This window comes from Pyrgilauda ruficollis, unplaced genomic scaffold, assembly GCF_017590135.1.
Source record: "Pyrgilauda ruficollis isolate IOZ18807 unplaced genomic scaffold, ASM1759013v1 scaffold148, whole genome shotgun sequence".
In the NCBI taxonomy this organism is placed as follows: Eukaryota; Metazoa; Chordata; class Aves; order Passeriformes; family Passeridae; genus Pyrgilauda; species Pyrgilauda ruficollis.
In genome coordinates, this window is record NW_024513432.1 from 989,948 (window position 1) to 1,009,641 (window position 19,694).

Below are 19,694 nucleotides of genomic sequence, written 5' to 3' on the forward strand. Positions count from 1 at the left end.
AGGGGTGGGGTCCCCCGGGGCCGCCCCGTGCGGGGACGTCGGGCCGGGCCGTCCCCGCGCACCCCAAGGTCGTTGGCGGCCGGGGGGCGCCGGGCCGGCCCTGCCCGCCCCGCTCCGGCCCTGCGCGCCCGGGGTTGTTTTTACCCCCCTTGGGCGTCCCTTATCTCCCCCCGGCCGGCTGCGGGCAGGGGGGGCCGCGGTGATAATCCCCCCGCGGGGCTGGGGCGCTGCTGCCCGGAGGAACCCGGCGGGATAAGCCTCTCCCCCCGCGGGACTGCGCAGCAGCGAGGCCGGCGAGAGCTCGGCGTGAGGGGCAGCATCCCTCGGTGCTGCCAAAACATTCCCTGCGTGTCCCGGGGACCCGGCACTGCCTTCTCATCGGTGTGTCCCCCCACCGCGGGGCTCGGGCTTGGACGTGCTGGTTCCGCTCAGGTGCCCAAAAGTGCCGTGCCGTGCTGAGGCCGCCGTGACACAGGCAAAGGTCCCTGCCCTCTTCCCCTCGGAGCGCTGCTGGGTGAGGCTGGAGTCGGGACAAAGTCACGGACGCATCGCTGGGACCGTGGGCTGGCAGCTGGGCACTGCCAGGGAAAGGCTTCCTTGGCTGTGTTGTCCCAGGAGTGTGGGAAAAGTTGGTTTATGAAGCCGTGTCAGGAGAGGCTGGGGTTGGGTATCAGGAAAAGGTTCTTTTTCTGGAGCGTGGTGGGGTGCTGGACAGATTCCCCAGGGAATGGCCCCGGTCCCAGGGCTGCCAGAGCTCCAGGAGCATCTGGACAGCGCTGCCAGGGATGCGCAGGGTGGGATTTGGGATTATTGGGGTGGCAGTGCAGGGCCAGCAGCTGGGCTGGGTGATCCCTGTGGGTCCCTTCCAGCTGAGGTTATTCCATGATTCCACGGGAAGCCCTGGGACTCCGGCAGCAGCCCCAGAACGTGTAAATCCCGGCGTTCCTCTGCCCAAAGCGACAGTTCCTGTTGTACGAGCCCAGGCGACGTGACTGCCTGGCCCCTGCCTGGCTCTCCGTGTTCCCTGAGCTCCTGCAGACCCTCAGGACAGATTTGGGCAGCCAAAGTTTCTTTGGGCTCAAGGACTCTCGGTAAGAGTTTGCTGCCGGTCCCAGTTCAAGAGCAGCCGTGCGTTCCCAGGGCTGTTCGTTGTCCTGGCTATCAAAACCATAACTTATATAATAACTGTTTTATGGACACGGGGAGAGAAAGGTTCTGCCTGGAAGAATTTACAACCTAATGAGGGTTGAAGTTGCGCTCGGCGTAGCAACGGAGCTAAAAGGTCATCCTGGAGCTTTCCAAAAGTGTTTGGGGTGGTTGTTGGTGGAGTTTTTCAAGGAATTGTGTGATTTCTCAAGGATTCTGCCCGTCCTGGTTGGAAATTGCAGCGTGTGGGCTCTTCTGGAGGCTGAGCAGGAAGAGCTGGGCTGGCTTTAATTCTGATGGTTTTGCTGGAGTTGTTGGATTTCAACTACTTAAAAAAAAAAAATATAAAAGAGACCAAGAGAAACTGAGGAGTTTATTAGAGAGGAGCCTTTCTTGTTTAATATTCATTCTGGCCCCTGTTTAGGCTTGTTCTGGTGAAAGAGGGAGTGAAGAGGCGCAACCCAAACACGGGTGAGATGGTGGGATTTTTCCACCAAGCCTTAATTGCTTCAGTAACTCCAGGGAGGGTTTTGCAAGGCAGGAGCTCTTCATAAATGTGGTGGTGAATGAAAGTAGTTCCTCACTTTGCTGCTCTGCAACTCTTCCTCTGCCTTCTTTTTTTTTTTTTTTTTTTTTTAATTATTAATCGTTTTTCACTCGTATTTCATCTCGTGGCCGTGGGTCTGGTGAAGATCTTTAGCTGTGGCTTCCTGAGGAGCTCTGCTCTGTGGAGGAGCTGGGTGGAATTAATTTGGCACGGTGAGGGCGGCCGGGTTCCCTTCGTGTTTGGTGACTTTTGGAAGCAGAATTAAAAATTCCAGTTGCTCTCCCAGCGTGGGAATTTGGATGTGGGCACGGGACGCAAATGAGGGGTGAAATTTATGCTGCCATCGAGGCTCTGTGGTGGTTTGGGTGCTCCTGTCTCCCTTCAAGACCTTATTTTGGGATCGAGTGCTGGGGTTTAACTGCAGGATCGAGTCCCATGCAGGTGTCCCACCTAAAAACTGTGAAATCCCAGGTCTGCGTTTGAGACAGAGCCTAAATGCTTGGGAACTGTGGTTTAATCTTGATTAAAACTGACACTTGAGGGTTTCTCCCCATCTCGGGATGCTGAGTTTTTTGGAAGATGAGCTTGCGTGGCGAACAATTAGAACCCGACTCCTTATCTCTCCTAGTCCAGGCAATAAACAGTTGCTTTAACTACACTCTCAACCAGCCTTAACCTCAAATTTGAGCAGCCCGGTCCCAGTCTGTAATTAAAATCCTTTTGACGAGCAGAACTCAGGGAAAAGGAGGAAGACAAGCAGTGTCTGGGCTTAGGGAAGCGTTTATCCCCAAACCCCGTGGCTCTTTGATCCAAACCGGTGCCGTGTCCGTCCCTGTACCTGTGCCTGCAGCGTCCCAGAGGAGCTCTGCGAGGACGTCAGCGGGAGTAAACGAGGTCAGGCAGGCTCTGGGATCCTCTGCCATAGCCGGGGACGATTGTTCCTCGCCCGGCCCCTGCCCGTATCGCCTTCCCTGCGCTCAGTTTCAGTTTCCCGGCCGCCCGCCGGCGGCTCCGGTGGCACAGCCTGCGATCCCGCTGGGGCTCGTTCCCCCGGCGGCCCGAGGGATTCGGGGTTGTCCCGCAGCAGCCCCGAGCTGCAGGTGGAAGGAAGGGAACTTTAGGGCTCGGCTTAATGCGACGAGGTGCGAGAAACTGGAAACTGCCGCGAGCTGCCCCGGGGCTGCCGGCGGGAGCCAAGGGCACGTCGGTGGGATGAGCCGCAGATCCCCTGGCAATCAGCGGCTTCCCGACAGCCTGGCTTCGCCCATCCCGGGAAAAATGTGCGGCCGGAGAGCCGGGAGCGTGACTGCCAGCGCCGGCCTGGCCGCCTGGAACGCTGGCATCCTCCTGGGGCATCCTCGGGGTCGTTTTCTCCTGCTGTTGCCCACCCCTGAGCCCACCTGTGACCCTCTCCCCAGCTGTCCCTGTGCCTGCTTTCTCCACAGCAGAGGATGCTCCCAGCGCTGGGTTTTAACTCCCTCCTCCCCACCCTTCTCTCCACTCCTGCACCCATTTCCTTCCTGCTTCGTGCACCTCCTTATTTCCCACCGGCACGCTGGGAAGCAGTGAGTAAATAAATGAGGTTTTTTTCCCCGTTGTTTGCTAGAACTGAGAAGATGCCAGAGGTGGGCTTGTAGCTACAGGTCGCCTCCTGCCCCGGCAGGCAGGGCACAGGGATCAGCATTCCCCCCGTGCATCCCGGCAGGGCAGCGAGGAGGGAGCTCCGTGGCAGGAGAGCGCTGCCAGGGATGAAGCCCAGCTTGCTCCGGGGATTCGCTTTTGCTCGTCATCACCCGGAGCCGGGAATGGCGGGACGAGCTGTCTGTTAATCCACAAACTGGGAATTACATAAGGGACTGCCCTGCCCTGCTCTCTCACCAAACTCCAGGCTTATTCTTCTGTTTATTTTCCCTTTTTTTTTTTTTTTTTTTTGGCTCCCCTCCCTCCCCTTCCCCTGTGTGGAAAAGAACAACAGGTCAGTGAGGTGTCATTTGAGGCAATTAGATTAATGCCAGAGCCTCGGGCAGGGAATGTCAGGAGTGGCAGGGGGGACACGGGGCTGCAGAGGGAATCCTGGGACAGGGGACAGGGATGGGTGCTTGGGGGCTCCTGCAGCAAACAGGGCAATGGGGGGATTTGGGGTTTGAGCAATTTTTAGGGCTCTGTGTTTAAGAGTCAGGAGAGATGTGACAGGGCTGGGGAACATGGAGTGAAGGGTGAATGCTGTCTGAGACCTGTGGGATGGGGGATTTGGGATTTGAGCAGTTTTTATGGTTCTCTTCAGTTCAGAGGGCTGTGACAGGAAAGGGGAAATGTGGGGTGAAGGGGCAGATGGGCTTGGTTTTTCTCAAGGAAACACTGGAGTGACTTTGGGGGGATTTTGGCTGGGGTGGGGACAGGCTTTGGCCTCTGAAGGGGAGGCGATGTCCAAGCATGAGCTGCTCTGATTTTCCTCCAACCTGGAGCAGCTGGGCCGTGCCGGGGGTTAAAGCTTCGAGTCCTCAATTGCTCCCTTGCAAAGGGGCCCCACGTTGCCTTTTTGGAAAGCAGTTCCTTATTCCTGCCTGGATCCCGGTGCCTCCAGGCTCCCGGGGCTCCCAGGTTGGAAAATAACTCTCCTGGGAGAGAGCTGCTCCTGCAGCCAGCACTGCAGCACACTCAGCCTCGTGCTTTGTGCACTTCTTCCCCTTTTTCTGTGCAACTCCTGAGACTTTCTGAAGTCTTTTGGAGAACTGTGGCTGGCTCAGCCACGGCCTGGTGTTGTCCAGACCCTCCCAAAACTGGAGAGCTTTCCCACAGGAGCCACGTGGGAGAGAACCTGTTGGAGGGCCAGGACTGCAGCAGAGTGGGCACATTTGGGTGGAAGGGGTTTGTTTGAGCAGCAAAACCGAATTTCCTTGAGTTCCAGGGTATCTGACCTTCCTGGGCTCTGGGCTGAGCTTAGATGGACTCAGCTTAGCCTGAGGATTGGGAGTTGCTGGAACAGAGGTGGGTTTGGAGCAGGGATTGAGGGTCTTGGAGCAGCTCTCAGCAGTTTGAGGTTTGTTTTGTCTCAGTGCAGGGAAATTCCTGTTGGTGCTGTTGGGGACGATCCCAGCACACGGAGTTGCTGCCGTGGAGTTTTGTGTTGAGGCAGAGTGACAGCGCTGGGGATGGAGGAGCTTCTCACCCCAAAATAACCCTCACACACAGAGCTCGGGTGGGAGACTCCCCGGGCTCAAACCAAGGCACATTCCTGCCGGATTAAATCCGGCCTCTGATGACAAAGGAGAAAATTGGCAAGGAGGGCTGGGTGGAGGAACCAGTTCAGGCTCACCTTGCAACATGAGAGCAGTTTGGTGCTGTCAGGGCTGAGGGTGGCAGCTCAGGGAGGCTCTGTGCCTCAGCTGCAGCTTTGGGATCCTCTGGAACAGCACCAGCGTTTGGCCACTTGACCGTTGTCCATCGGGGTCCACGTCCTGCCTTTGGCCAGCAGCTGGAAATGGAAGTTTCCCAGGAGCTGTGCTGTGCCCTGCGAGGAAATCCCATCCCAGCAGCATCCCAGGGAGCTGTGCAGTGTGGCATGGGGTCATCCCTCACTGCCTGGGCTGTGGAGGTGAATCCTTGGAGAGGGAGCTGTCTCTGGGAGCACCATCGAGTTTCCTGGGAGATGCAGAGTCTTGCCCAGGCCTTTGGGATGGGTCAGAGTGAACCTGTTCTTGGTGGCACTTGTCCTTCCACTGGAACAATTCCACAGCTGGCTTGTCCAGCCTCGTCTGGGCCAGCAGTTCAGGCAGTTTGGGAAAACCAAGAGGAACAAGTCCCTTTCTTCCTGGTGGCTCCACAGCAGCATTCCCAACAATTCCCTGTCGGTGATGAGGAATCCCAGGCCTCCAGCCCAACCATGGTTCCTGCTTTAATGGGTCTTTATTCCATCCAAGTTCCTGGGATGCTCGTGGGGGGTCTGAGGGATGTTCAGATCCAGTGCCCTGTCCAGATTTCAGTGGGAGCAGTTGCTCTTCCTGCCAGAAGCTGCAGGATGTGGGATTCTCCTTTCCTGCCTGAGCCCCCTGGTGTGTCCTGGCTGTTCCTGCCAGGTGCTTTAGCTGCTTCTTCCCTGGGCATTAATGACTCTTGGAGAGCTTTGGCTCTTCCCTACACAAGGGTCTGGAGTGCCAGGGGAAGGGGGAATGGCTTCAAAATGAGGGCAGGGATAGATGGGATCTCAGGAAGGAATTCCTCCCTGGGAGGGTGGGGAGACCCTGAGATGGAATTCCCAGAGAAGCTGTGCTTGCCCATCCCTGGAAGTGTCCAAGGCCAGGCTGGAGCACCCTGGGATACTGGAAGGTGTCCCTGCCCATGGGATGGAGCAGGATGAGCTTCAGGGTCCCTCCCAACCCACGCCAGCCTGGGATTCTGGGATTTCGGGGATGTGTCGATCCAGGATCTGCAGGATTTGGGGCAGATTTCCTTTCCTTGGCGCAGCTGCTCGGTGTGAAAGGGCTGTAGGAGTGGGGGGTGGCTGTGCTGGAGCTTCCTGTGCTGCCCGGGCACATCCTTCTGGAGCAGGGAGGGGAAAACCTCCCCGGCAGGTCGGACCTGGCAGGGTCAGCCCGGCTGTTTTGGTTGCGTGGTCACACCGCGAGCTGTCGGGTTGGGCTGAGGCAGGGGAGGCTGCTGGGGCCCAGGAGCTCTCAGAGCATCTCAGATCTTCTTCCTCTTCACCTTGAATTTGAGTCTTTGACTCGTCACAGAGTGGTTTGGGTGGAAGGGACCTTAAAGCCCATCCAGTGCCACCCCTGCCATGGCAGAGTCACCTTCCATTGTCCCAGGTGCTCCAAGCCCTGTCCAGCCTGGCCTTGGGCACTGCCAGGGATGGAGCAGCCACAGCTTCTCTTGGAATTCCATTCCAGTCCCTCCCCACCCTCACAGGGAAGAATTCCTTCCCAACATCCCGTCTAAACCTGCTCTGTTTGAATCCATCCCCCCTTGTCCTGTCACTCCATGTCCCTCCCCATCTCTCTTGGAGCCCCTTTGGGCACTGGAAGCTCTCCAGAGCTCTTGCAGCAGCATTCCAGCATCCAAAGGACCTACAGGGAGTGGGATGCTCTGATCTTTGGAAGGACCAGAACAATGCAACCCCTCTGAGGAACCCCTGGAGCAGGCTTTGGTCAGGGCTGTGATCTGGAGCCTCTTTGGGAGCCAGCTGAACCCTCCTTATGTGGTTCAGTCTCGTTCCTCATTCCTCACATCCCAAATCCAGAGCTGTGGTTGTTTTTCCCTGTTAAGAGCTGGGCAGGGGCTGGAGGGGATGGATGCCCATGCTGGGAAAACAGAGCCAGATTGTCCAAACCAGCCCACAGATATTTGCAGGGCGCTGGTTCTGCTCCAATCTCTTCACTTCAAGAGCTGCATGATCTTGGTCATGTTACCCCAGATGGGATGTCCAGGCAGGACAGAAGAAAGCTGGAATTGACTCTTTGCCATTGCCTTCTCAAGACCAAGGATTTCTTCCCACTGCAGCATTGAAAATGCAGTTTTATTTAAGATAAAAGCAGGCTGAGGGGTTTCTTTTAATCTTGATTTTTTCCCACAGTGCAATTCCTTCTGTTGATGTTCAGGGTCTTCCTCTCAGGAACATCCAGCTGGTTCTCCATGTCCAAATAATTGGGATAGCTTGGCCCTAAAGCACTGACAGCCCATTTCCTTGTTGGGAGCAGTTGAGTTTCCACGGCTCAGTGGAGTGGTTGGAATTGTGATTCTCCCAAGCAGGCAAAACACCTCCTTCCCTCCCTGCTGCCTGCCGTGCTCCAGCTCCCCGTGCAAGGTGTGTGTCCCGAGGCCCTGGCGCAGTTTTGGGTGGATCCTGGGCAGAGGGAGACCTGCTGGGGCCTGTCCTGGGCTGGTGTCAGCACAGGCACTGCCTGCTGCTCCCCGTGGCCACAGGGCTGCCTGCAGCCAGGCTGGCAGAGCTGTCCCTGCAGCTGGGAGAGGGACAGGGCACTGGGGTGGTTTGTCCCTAAACAGGGACAGGTGAGGATGTGTGGGGTGTGAGCTGTTCCTAGGGGAAGATGCCTGTTTTTGGGAGTGCTGGGATCCTGTTTGGGCCTCGGGCAGCAGCCCCTGGGGTGTTTTTTTTTTTTTGTGTAAAGCATCGTTATTTTAATAATTCCTCCCTGGTGCTGCTGTCGAGGCTGCCTTGCCTCGGTTGTGTTTGCTCCAAGAAATCCCAAAGCAGCTTGGGATCCTTGGGCATCTTGAGCAAGGGGCTGTGTATCCCAAATTCCAGAATGGTTTGGGTTGGATATACCTTAAATATTGCTGCCATGGGCAGGGCCATCCTCCAGTATCCCAGGGTGCTCCAGCCTGGTCTTGGACACTTCCAGGGATCCAGGGGCAGCCACAGCTGCTCTGGGAATTCCTTCCCAACATCCCATCTCACCCTGCCCTGCCAGTTTGAATCCATTCCCTCCTCCCTGTCACTCCACACTCGTGTCCAAAGTCCCTGTCCATCCTACAGACTCAACATCCACAGGCATCTCCCAGAGCTCAGTTCTTCCCAGCAAATGTTGCTGTGTGGATCACAGAATTCCCTGAAGCCGCTTTGCCTCGTGCTCCATGGGAAGGGTGATGCTGATTCTCCCTTCCTGCCCCGAGCAGGTGCCAGGTGTTGCTCAAGTTCTCACCTGTGCTGCTGCAGAGGGTGGCACCCCTGCCTTTGGAAAGGGTTTTGGGATCTTTTCCGGGTTAGAGCACACAGAGAACATTGGCTGTTCCCTGTTCCCCAGGTGTGCCCAAGCTCTTCCAGCTGTGTATTCCTGAGCCCTCCCAAACTGCTCAGCTTCCTCTAAATTTTAAGGCAAAGAAGTGAAGGGAAAAGGAAAAAAAACCCAAAAAAACAAAAAAACCCACTGAGGTTCTGTGGAAAACTGGTAATTAAAGAGGTGTTTTGTCAGCACTTTTGGTTGGGATCCCATCTTGATGTGGTCGTCTCATTTGAATGTAAATGTCAAATTCCAGAGCTCCTGGAGGAGAGGGATTGGGTGACATCCTGCTGAGGGAAGCACGAGCTCAGGGGTTTCAGTGAGCTCTGGGTGCTGCTGGGGTCTGGGAGGAGAGGGGTGAGAAATTGAGTTTAAAAAAAGAAAATAAAATCGCAGTGCTGAGGTCAGAGCTCGGGTGTCCTGGTCTGGCCCCTCACTGTGAGAAGGACACAGGGGCTGGAGTGAGCCCAGAGAAGGGAATGGAGCTGGGAAGAGTCTGGAAAACATCTGAGGGAGCTGAGGAGGCTCAGGAGTGACCTTCTGGCTCTGCACAACTCCCTGGCTGGGGGGGCAGCCAGGGGGGGTCAGGTTCTGCTCCCAGGGGACAGCGGGACAAGAGGGAACAGCCTTGAGTTGCACCAGGGCGGGTTCAGCTTGGATATTGGGACAATTTCTGCATGGAGAGAATGATTAGACATTGGCAGGGGCTGCCCAGGGAGTCCCCTTCCCTGGAGGTGTCCCAGGACAGGCTGGAGGTGGCACTGGGCTGGGGACAAGGTGGGGATTGGGCACAGCTGGGACTCAGCGATCCTGGAGGGCTTTTCCAACCTCAGGAATTCCATTTCAGTGTGGAGGAGCAGTGTCCAAAGGCGATGGGGAATCAGCTGGGTGTAGAACATCAGCTCGGGGAGGTGGAGAACTTCCCTCACCCCCGTTCACCACCCAAAAAATGACATTTCTCCTGCCTGTGTGTGCTGGGCTGGCTTGTGGAGCTGGAATAGCCACAGCTCCGTTGTGTTGGGATTTTGGAAGTGCTGAGGGGGCCGAGAGTGGGGTTGGGGCTGCACAGGGTGTCCCACCAGGTCTGTCAGTAATGTTCTTAAATCACCTGGAGGGCTCTGCTGTTGCTCCAACCCCTCTTCCTCACGGGCTGTGTTCCACCTCCATGGTTCCCTCTCAGTTGTCTGCGAGGGCCATTCCCAAACTTCTCCCCCTCAGCCACTTTTGGGGTGAAATGTGGCACCTCAGCCCTGCAGAGCCACCCAGTCTGGAACTGGGACCTGGAACTCCTGGGCAGGCAGGGAGAGACTGGAGCTGCTGGGAAATTGGGGTCAGTAGCTGAAGCTCCCCCTTGGTGGCCCATCCAGACCTTTCCTTGCCAGGCAGGGACGAGCTGTGGTTGTGCCAGTGGCTTTTGTCACTCGTCACCTGGCTTCAGCACATTCCCAAGTGGATTTTGCCCATTCCACCGTGGCCTTGAGCCCTGGTGCCATGAGCAAGCAGTGGATTAGGGATGCTTGGAACTTCTTTTGAGTCACCCACCTTACGAAGACTCAAGAAGTTCCCAAAACCCCAAATCCAGACTTCGGAACGCCCCGTTTCCCATTGGCAATTCCTAAGCTGTTCATCCCTTCGGAAAGGGAACGGGGGTGATGCTTTAAGAACTCAATCTCTGGATGTGGCTGGAGCATCCAGGCCCTGAATCCATTCCTGGGGGGCTCGGGACGCCCCCTTTGCCCCCGCTGTCCTCGGCCACCGCGGCCGTGGGACACAAAGGCCGTGTTGTGTGCGGGGTGGCCGAGTTGGAGCGGGCTCCAGGCCTCCCTCGGCAGTCTCATGACCCTGCAGCCATTCCCACACTGTCGGGATGATTGTCCCGGCCCCCGGGCTGGGGGGGGTCACCTTGCCGGGGTGCTCTGGCTGCTCGCCGTGGTCCCCAGAGCCGGGGGGTGTGGGGGACACACGCAGGACCCCTGCCCGGAGCTTCCAAACGCTGCATGCAGCTCCAATTCACTGGTTTTGGGAGAAAAAAAAAACTTGTAAAGCATCTCTCGTAGAGAGGAAGGAGAGGGGGAAGCTGCAGTGCTGGTTTTGGGGCTGGCAGGGATGTGGGATCTGCTTTCCTGGGTTTGGTGGCCCCAGTCAGGTTTTGGGGAGCCCTGGAGCTGTCCCGGTGGGAATGGGACACGCGGTGCTGAGGCAGCAAAGCCTCCCTGGAATCCCAGCTCAGGATTCCCTGGGATCCCCTGGGGATGCTGGCACGGGGTGACCTTGCCCAAGGTCACACCTGGAGCTGGGGCTGAGGACAGAGCAGTGCCACCGAGCAGCCCTTTCCTCCTGATGTAAAAAACCCACGAAATGAGGGTTTAAAGGTCAAAGCTTGGAGCTCAGGAGGTGGCTCTGGAGTTGATCCCGGGTGTCTCAGGAAGCCACCTGGCTTCCCAAAGCTTGGTCTTGGTGGCAGGACTGGTGCCTGCCCTGCACAAGCAGCCCCCCTGAGTCCTCCCCCCTCCTCAGCCCCATCCCGTTCCTGCCGGGAGCCGAACGCTGGTGTCCTCCTGCTCTTGATGATCCTGGGATTTGCTCCAGATCCCTTTTCCACAGCCTCAGACCTGCCTTCTCCTGCCTTTTCTCTGTATAAAACAGGGAGGTGCCAAAGTTAAACTTATTTTCTGGGCTTAACAAAACTTTTCAAAAATAAGTAAATATGGAAAACTACTGAGGAGGCCGGGGGTGGGTGGGGGAAGTCGGAGTTGTGCAACCTGGGCTCCTGCTCCGTGCTGGGACCCGGGGCTGGGAGTTGCTTCCTGAATAATTATTGCTGTTCTGGATCCATCCTGACTCATCCGTCCCCCCATGGCGTGGGACAGCCCACGTCCTGCCGTGCCTCAGTTTCCCCATCTGGAAATCAGGAACTTGGGTACTCCAGCCTTGTGCCAGGGTGATTTTTGGACTGGTTTGTGTGTGGATTTCTTGGCTCCTGCTGGTCCCAGGGCTTGGGATGGGGGGAATTACATTGATTTTCCAGCAAAGGCATTGCTGCTTCAAGGAGCATGTGGATTTGCTGCGTGAGATGGACAGGAGGGAAATGTTATTCCTAATTTTTGGGATCAGAAGACTGGGATTGTGGGAGAATTAGGGGCTGCTCAGGCTCGCAGTCGGGCCCCAGTGCCCATTTCCCAGCAAAGGCTGGGTTTTTCCAGCCTTTGGAGTCAAGTGGATGTGTCAGGAGTGACTTTATTTATTTATCTTGTCCCAAACAAACCCTTGGCATTGGGAAGAGCTGCTGCTTCTGCTGGAACCTGTCCAGGATCTGGGTTTGGTGCTGGCACTTGGTGATCCCAGTGTCCTTTCCTGCTCCCAGGAAGGAGCAGGAGCTGCCTCAGCTTCCAGGGATCAGCTCTGCTCTGTCAAACACCTGCAGCAGCAGCTTGGGGAGGCTGGGGCTCCCCTCTCCCTGCCCTTCCCAGAGGATATTCCCTGCCCACATCTCTCCAGGTGTGCTGGCACCCAGGGATGAGGGATGGGAATGGTGCTGCCGGGGATGACATCATTGTGTTGGCTGCTCTCGGCGAGCTGGGGACCTTCCCAGCAGGAATGGGAATGGGAGATGCTCCCAGAGGTGGACTGGGATGCGCTGGGGAGGCTGAGGCTGCCCCAGCCCCACGCTGGGCACAGCTGTGCCCGCTCCAGGTGCTGCCTGGCTGGCTGATGCCAGCTCCCTGCCAAGGCTTGCTGCTCTGGCCCGGATCCGCGCTAATTCAGCTGTTCTCACTCGAGAGCACCTGGGCTCTGTTCCTCCTCCTCCTCCTCCTCCCCAGGTAAGCACAGGCCGGGCAGGACGATGGGAGAGGCGCAGGGGACACGCGCGCGCTGCTGCCGGGCGCGTCCCTCAGGAATTTGGGGATTCTCCCGATGTCTCCAAGCTCTGACTCACGGCCTTCCCCTCCTTCCCCGCAGCCTTTAGCGTGGAAGATGGCGGGTGGCGTGGACGGCCCCATAGGGATCCCGTTCCCAGATCACAGCAGCGACATCCTCAGCAGCCTGAATGAGCAGAGGAACAACGGGCTGCTGTGCGACGTGGTCATCCTGGTGGAAGGCCAGGAGTTCCCCACCCACCGCTCCGTCCTGGCAGCGTGCAGCCAGTACTTCAAGAAGCTCTTCACCTCAGGGTTAGTGGTGGACCAGCAGAACGTGTATGAGATAGACTTTGTGAGTGCGGACGCCCTGTCGGCGCTGCTGGAGTTCGCCTACACCGCGACCCTCACCGTCAGCACTTCCAACGTCAACGACATCCTCAACGCCGCCACGCTGCTGGAGATCCCGGCCGTCAGGGATGTCTGCACGGATCTCCTGGAGAGGAAGATTCTGGCCAAAAATGACCAGATGGATACAGTAGATCAAATTGATCAGAGGAACCATCTCAGAGCAAAAGAGTACCTGGAGTTCTTCCAGAGCAACCCCGTGAACGGCCACCAAGGCAGCTTTCCGTGGACCAACCCAGAGTTGAGAGACCTTCAGAGACTGAACTTCCGAGGCCAAGAGGAGGAGGAGGAGTCGAACTGCAATGGCCTGGACTTCTACTCGCAAGCCACCCCAACCGAAAGACCAAAGGCAAGTGACTGTGACCCCGACAGCAACCCGGCCATGTGGCTGGACCGCGAGGACGAGGAGCCGGTCAGCGGCGGGATGTTCTCCCCTTCCCAGAACGGACATTACAGCAGCCGTGGCTTGGCCACCCCGGGAGAAGAGGAGGGGGGCACCCCCAGGGGCCCTCTGGACCCGCAGGAAGCCGGGGACTCGCCCAGCTTCATCCCCACGGGCACGGAGACGGAGGACGATGCCAGGGAGGTGGATGACCTGGCCGCCAGCGCCCTGCTCCAGCAGATGATCAACTCGGTGGGGCGGCAGCAGCTCGGCGACGACGACCGCAAGGACGAGGACGGGGTCATGGATTATTACTTGAAATATTTTGGCAGTTCCAGCGAGGGCGACGTGTACCCGTCCTGGTCCCAGAAGGTGGAGAAGAAGATCAGGGCGAAAGCATTCCAGAAGTGCCCCATCTGTGAGAAGGTGATCCAGGGCGCCGGGAAGCTGCCGCGCCACATCCGCACCCACACCGGGGAGAAGCCCTACGAGTGCAACATCTGCAACGTCCGATTCACCAGGTACGGGCCGGGCACGGGGGCTGTGCCACACCTGGGGCTGTGCCAAACCTGGGGCTGTACCAAACCCAGGGGCTGCACACAGACTCAAGCACTGCACCCATACCTGGGGCTGTACCAAACCTGGGCCTGCGCACAAATCCAGAGTCTGCACACAAACCCTGGGGCTGTACCAAACCTGGGACTGTACCAAACCCAGGGGCTGTGCCAAACCCGGGGCTGTGCCACACCTGGGGCTGCGCACAAATCCAGAGTCTGCACACAAACCTGGGACTGTACCAAACCCAGGGGCTGTGCCACACCTGGGGCTGTGCCACACCTGGGCCTGCGCACAAATCCAGAGTCTGCACACAAACCCTGGGGCTGTACCAAACCCAGGGGCTGCACACAGACTCAGGCACTGCACCCAAACCTGGGGCTGTTCCAAACCTGGGCCTGCGCACAAATCCAGAGTCTGCACACAAACCCTGGGGCTGTACCAGACCTGGGTCTGCACACAAACCTGGGGGCTGCACACAAACCCAGCCCACCCCTCAACCTGGGAGCCAGCACGGGGCTGGTCCTGGGTGATTTTATCTCTCTGTTCAGCTCATTTCCATCCTAACTGGCGAGTTGTGGCTGGAGGCCAAAGTTTTCCAGGGAGCAGTTTGGGGATGTGACACTTGAGCTATCTCAAGGGGCCTGACTCGATGGCCAGTGCCACCATCCTGCTGTCCTGACTTGCTGAGCTCTGCTGGAAACCCAGCATGAGGGGGAAACAGAGCTGCAGCTCTTGGTCTGTCCATGGTGGCCGAGGCAGGAGCAGGGGAATCGTTTGGGCGTGGCGTGGCTGAGGTGCTTGGGTTGGAAGGAGGTTGGAGCCCACTCGTGTCCTTGGCAGACCGAGCTCTGCAGCCCTGGTGCAGCTCCCGGGGGCGTTTGCCACGGCCCCGTTCCTAATCAGGGCTGCTCTGCTCCCTGCCTGGGCCACGGGAGCACCAAAGAAAGGGGATATTGTTTGGGTTGCTCCGGTTCACTCCAGTCCGCGGCCGGCGCCGCCTCCTCTGCCCGGGCGCTGCGGCCGGGCCGGGCCGGGGGTCCCAGCCTGGAGCGAGGGGCAGCGTGGGCTGCCCGGGCCTGGGGGCTGCTCCCCTCCCTTGCCCTGCTCCCTTTCCCTTCTCTTTCCCTTTCCCTGCTCCCCTCCCTTGCCCTGCTCCCTTTCCCTTCTCTTTCCCTTTCCCTGCTCCCCTCCCTTGCCCTGCTCCCTTTCCCTTCTCTTTCCCTTTCCCTGCTCCCCTCCCTTGCCCTGCTCCCTTTCCCTTCTCTTTCCCTTTCCCTGCTCCCCTCCCTTGCCCTGCTCACTTTCCCTGCTTCTTCCCTTTCCTTTCCTTACCCTGCTCCCTTTCCCTTCCCTTTCCCTGCCTGTTCCCTGCCTGCTCTGTGCTGGGCCTGGGGGCTGCTCCCCTCCCTTGCCCTGCTCCTTTTCCCTTCTCTTTCCCTTTCCCTGCTCCCTTTACTTTTCCCTGCTTGCTCTCTGCCCTTTGCCTGCTTTTCGCCGCTCCCTTTCTCTTCCCTTTCCCTGCTCTTTTTCTCTTCCCTTGCCCTGCTCCATTTCCCTTCTCTTTCCCTGCCTGCTTCCTTCCCTTTCCCTGCTCTCTTCCCTTTCCCTTACCTTTTCCTTCTCTCTGTTCCTTTTCCCTTCCCTTTCCTTGCTCCCTTTCCCTGCTCCTTTTCCCTTTCCCTGCCTGCCCAGATGTTCCCCCTGTGCCCCTTCCCACAGCCCAGGCCGTCCCTTCCAGGCCCCGGGTGCTTTGGGGGCTCCATCCCATGGGGCTGCTTCGTGTCGGATCCCTTTGGGCTCTGTGTAGGATCCATGTGGGATCCCTGTGAGATCCATGTGGGATCCCTGTGGGCTCCATGTAGGATCCCTGTGAGATCCATGTGGGATCCCTGTGGGCTCCGTGTGGGATCCCTGTGAGATCCGTGTGGGATCCCTGTGAGATCCGTGTGGGATCCCTGTGAGATCCATGTGGGATCCCTGTGGGCTCCCTGTGGGCTGCCTGGGCAGCGGGGTGCAGCCGGAGGGGCAGAGGCCGTGTCCTGCCCCTTCCCCTGGTCCGGGCCGCGCCCAGCCCACGCTGCAGAGCTGAGGAATGCAGATAATGGCAGGGGCAGGGTGCCAGCCCTCCCTCCCCGCTCCCCCGGCCCTGCCACGCGGCACCTCCCTGCTCCGGGGGCTGGGGCTGATCCCGCAGTGATCCCACAGCGATCCCACAGCGATCCCACCATGATCCCACCATGATCCTGCAGCAATCCTGCAGTGATCCCACAGCGACCCCACACGATCCCACCATGATCCCACAGCGATCCCACCATGATCCTGCAGCAATCCTGCAGTGATCCCACAGCGACCCCACAATGATCCCACCGTGATCCCACAGCGATCCCGCAGCGATCCCACAGTGATCCCACCCCCTGTGCACCATCCAGGGCACTGCAGGACCTGGAAATGCCACAGGGTCCCAGGCAACTGCTGGCACTGCCAGATGAGGATTTTGGGGAGGGGGAGTTGGTGGGGCAGTGCCACCTCGTCCTTTTCCATCCTGCTCCCATTCTTTGGGATGAGAACCCTGCTCCCATTCCACAAATCCCTGACGCCCCTTTGTCCCCGCAGGCAGGACAAGCTGAAGGTGCACATGCGGAAGCACACGGGCGAGAAGCCCTACCTGTGCCAGCAGTGCGGGGCCGCCTTCGCCCACAACTACGACTTGAAGAACCACATGCGGGTGCACACGGGGCTGCGGCCGTACCAGTGCGACAGCTGCTGCAAGACTTTCGTCCGCTCCGACCACCTGCACAGGCACCTTAAAAAAGATGGATGCAACGGGATCCCGTCGCGGAGGGGCCGCAAGCCCAGGGTCAGGGAGGCCGGGGCCATGCCCCCCACGCCCACGGGCAGCGCCGAGGACGGGAGCTGCGCCGCCGAGCCCGAGGACACGGAGCAGCAGCAGCAGCAGCAGCAGCAGGAGGAGCAGCACTTTGAGGAGAATTCCAATAACGAAGCGCCGGGATTGAATGTAGCAGGAGGGTCGGATGAGGGTAACGCGCAAGGACTCTCCTAAACCAAAAAAACATAACAGCAAACCAACCCTGACCGATGAAACGAAACAACCACCTGAAAAACAAAGTCACAAAATCTAGTTAGTACTTTTCCTCCGATTTTTCTCTTTAAAAGATGTTTCTCTCCCTTTTTTTTAAGGAAAAAACAAACAACAACAACAAAAAAAATTATATTAACGTTTTCCAATCTTCCCATCGTAAGCGGGGCTCTCCCCCGAGGATCCCTCATAGCCAAGGACCTTTTTTTGGAAAGGCAAGGACGCTAGGGAAGCACGAGGTGGGGATGGAAAGTGGCTCTGTCGCATGGAAAAGAGCTTCCATGTAAATCCAAAGCTTTATTTTGTGTCCAAACACATGTTTAAAAAAAAAAAAAAAAAAAAAAAAAAAAAAAAAAAAAAGATTTTATAAAAGAAAATTTTTGGGGTCTGTCCCCCCAGCCCCCGCCAGGCTCAGTCGGGCAGCGAGGGCTCCGGGTGGGGAAAAAATTGCTGGAAAAAATTGCCTAAAAAAAACAAAAATCATGTGAGAGAGGGCAGCAGGTTCGGCAGGGTTTGTGTCGGGCACCCGGGGCTGGGGACACGACGTGGGGACAGCAGGGCTGGGGACAGCAGGGCTGGATTCTGTGTCCGTCCCTCTGTCCGTCCCTCTGTCCCTCCCTCTGTCCCTCCCTGTCCCTCCCTGTCCATCCCTCTGTCCCTCTCTGTCCATCCCCCTGTCCATCCCCCTGTCCATCCCCCTGTCCATCCCTCTGTCCATCCCTCTGTCCATCCCTCTGTCCATCCCTCTGTCCATCCCTGTCCCCCCCCATGTCCCCACATCAAAAAAAAAAAAAAAAAAAAACCAAAAAAAAAAAAACCAACAAAAAAAAAAAAAAAAAAAAAAAAAAGAGAGATATTATATTAACGTTTTCCAATCTTCCCATCGTAAGCGGGGCTCTCCCCCGAGGATCCCTCATAGCCAAGGACCTTTTTTTGGAAAGGCAAGGACGCTAGGGAAGCACGAGGTGGGGATGGAAAGTGGCTCTGTCGCATGGAAAAGAGCTTCCATGTAAATCCAAAGCTTTATTTTGTGTCCAAACACATGTTTAAAAAAAAAAAAAAAAAAAAAGAAAAGAACCCTACCAAAAAAAAAAAAAAAAAAAAAAAACCCAAAACCAACCAAAAAAAAAAAAAAAAAAAAAAAAAAAAAAAAAAAAAAAAGTTATTTCAGAGAGAGATCTATTTAAGAAAAAAAAAAAAGGAAAAAATAGAAAAAAAAAAAAGGAGTGGTAGGAGTTGGAAGGGCTGTGGCAGGGCGGGGTTTGGGATTTGGGGGTCGGGGGCTCCTTGCCAGGAGATCGGGGTCAGGATTTGGGGTCTGTCCCCCCAGCCCCCGCCAGGCTCAGTCGGGCAGCGAGGGCTCCGGGTGGGGAAAAAATTGCTGGAAAAAATTGCCTAAAAAAAACAAAAATCATGTGAGAGAGGGCAGCAGGTTCGGCAGGGTTTGTGTCGGGCACCCGGGGCTGGGGACACGACGTGGGGACAGGGCTGGGGACAGCAGGGCTGGATTCTGTGTCCGTCCCTCTGTCCGTCCCTCTGTCCATCCCTCTGTCCGTCCCTCTGTCCATCCCTCTGTCCGTCCCTCTGTCCATCTCCCGTCCATCCCTCTGTCCCTCCCTCTGTCCATCTCCCGTCCATCCCTGTCTCTCCCGTCCATCCCTGTCCCTCCCTGTCCATCCCTCTGTCCCTCTGTCTATCCCTCTGTCCATCCCTCTGTCCTTCTGTCCCTCCCTGTCCCTCCCCATGTCCCTCCCTGTCCATCCCCCTGTCCATCCCTCTGTCTATCCCTCTGTCCCTCTGTCCCTCTGTCTATCCCTCTGTCCCTCTGTCCCTCCCTGTCCCTCCCCATGTCCCTCCCCATGTCCCTCCCTGTCCATCCCTCTGTCCCTCCCTGTCCATCCCTCTGTCCATCCCTCTGTCCATCCCTGTCCCCCCCCATGTCCCCACATCCGTCCCCACCCCGCGGTGCCCAGGAAGTGCCTGAGTCAGCCCAGCCCCCGCTGCCGGCAGAATTTGGGGCTGGGGGATCCCAAATCCTCTCCCCTCACCCCCCCAGGGAATTTTTCTTCCCTCCCCACCCAGGGAATTTTTTCCCCCCAACCCCCCCAGGGAATTTTTCCCTCCCGCTGCCCCAAAAACGCCTCCAAATCCCTTTGGCAAAAAGATTCTTTGGGGTCTCCCCTAAAGGAGCAGGAGGCCTTTGGGGAGGGGGAGCAGCCTTGGCCCCCCCCCAGCCCCATTCCCAAAATAAAATAAAATAAAATATATATAAATATATATCTAGAGATGCTCTATGGCTGGAGAGGCGGGTCCCGACCCTCGGGGGGAAAAGGCACCTTTGAGTTGGTCACCTGTTTTCTAAATGCACATTTTTAAATGCTAAAAAAAAAAAAGAGAAAAGAAAAAAAAAAAGTAAAAAACCAGAGAGATTTTAAGCCCTTTTATTTTCAAAGCACTTTTTAGATTCTCTTCCTTTTATTTTAATTTTTTTGTTGGTTTTTTTTTCCTTTTTTTTTTTTTTTTTCTTTTTTTCTTTTTCTTTTGGTGTTTTTACTTTCAAAAGAAAAAAAAAAGCAAAGAGCAGGTTTTGGCCGAATGTATTTTGGAGAGGGAGTGAGAGGGGAGTGTGTGCTGGGGGGTGGGGTGAGTGGTGGGGCTGGGGGAAGAGATGGATGTTTATTTAATGCAGAAAAACAAAAAAAAGCAATAAAAAAATTCCAAAAAAAAAAGCTTAAAAATAATAAAAAAAAAAAAAAAATAAGAAAACAAAGAAGTCTTAGCACTTTGCGATGGAACGGGTACTTTGAGCTCACTTTATCTTAATTTAAAAAAAAAAAAAGCAAGATTCAAGATGTTTACAAGTCAAAAACTTTAAAAAAAAAAAAAAAGACTTCTACGGAGAAAAAAAAATATTATTAAAAAAAAAGCCTAAATTTATTTTTGTAAGAAAAAAAAA

General features: G+C 56.4%; 1 protein-coding gene across 4 annotated transcripts; it reads left to right on the plus strand.

Moving 5' to 3' along the window:
* Nucleotides 1–93: 93 nt before the first annotated feature.
* ZBTB7A (zinc finger and BTB domain containing 7A) lies at nucleotides 94–16,868 on the plus strand. 4 transcript variants are annotated; one of them, XM_041460731.1, is made up of 3 exons: nucleotides 94–514; nucleotides 12,397–13,604; nucleotides 16,255–16,868. In XM_041460731.1, the coding sequence occupies exons 2-3, from the start codon at nucleotides 12,412–12,414 to the stop codon at nucleotides 16,700–16,702; spliced, it is 1,641 nt and encodes a 546-aa protein (XP_041316665.1). In that variant the 5' UTR covers nucleotides 94–514; nucleotides 12,397–12,411; the 3' UTR covers nucleotides 16,703–16,868. The 4 variants fall into 4 exon arrangements, with proteins under 4 accessions (XP_041316665.1, XP_041316666.1, XP_041316669.1 ...); XM_041460732.1 differs by having other exon boundaries at nucleotides 94–481; XM_041460735.1 differs by lacking the exon at nucleotides 94–514 and adding an exon at nucleotides 8,783–12,257.
* Nucleotides 16,869–19,694: the final 2,826 nt, after the last annotated feature.

What these genes read in the sequence shown, in the direction of transcription:
- ZBTB7A (XM_041460730.1), top strand. Translation starts at nt 12,352, where the DNA reads ATGTCTCCAAGCTCTGACTCACGGCCTTCCCCTCCTTCCCCGCAGCCT. An exon ending in TGCAACGTCCGATTCACCAG is followed by an intron (nt 13,605 to 16,254) that starts GTACGGGCCGGG and finishes TTGTCCCCGCAG; the next exon opens with GCAGGACAAGCTGAAGGTGC.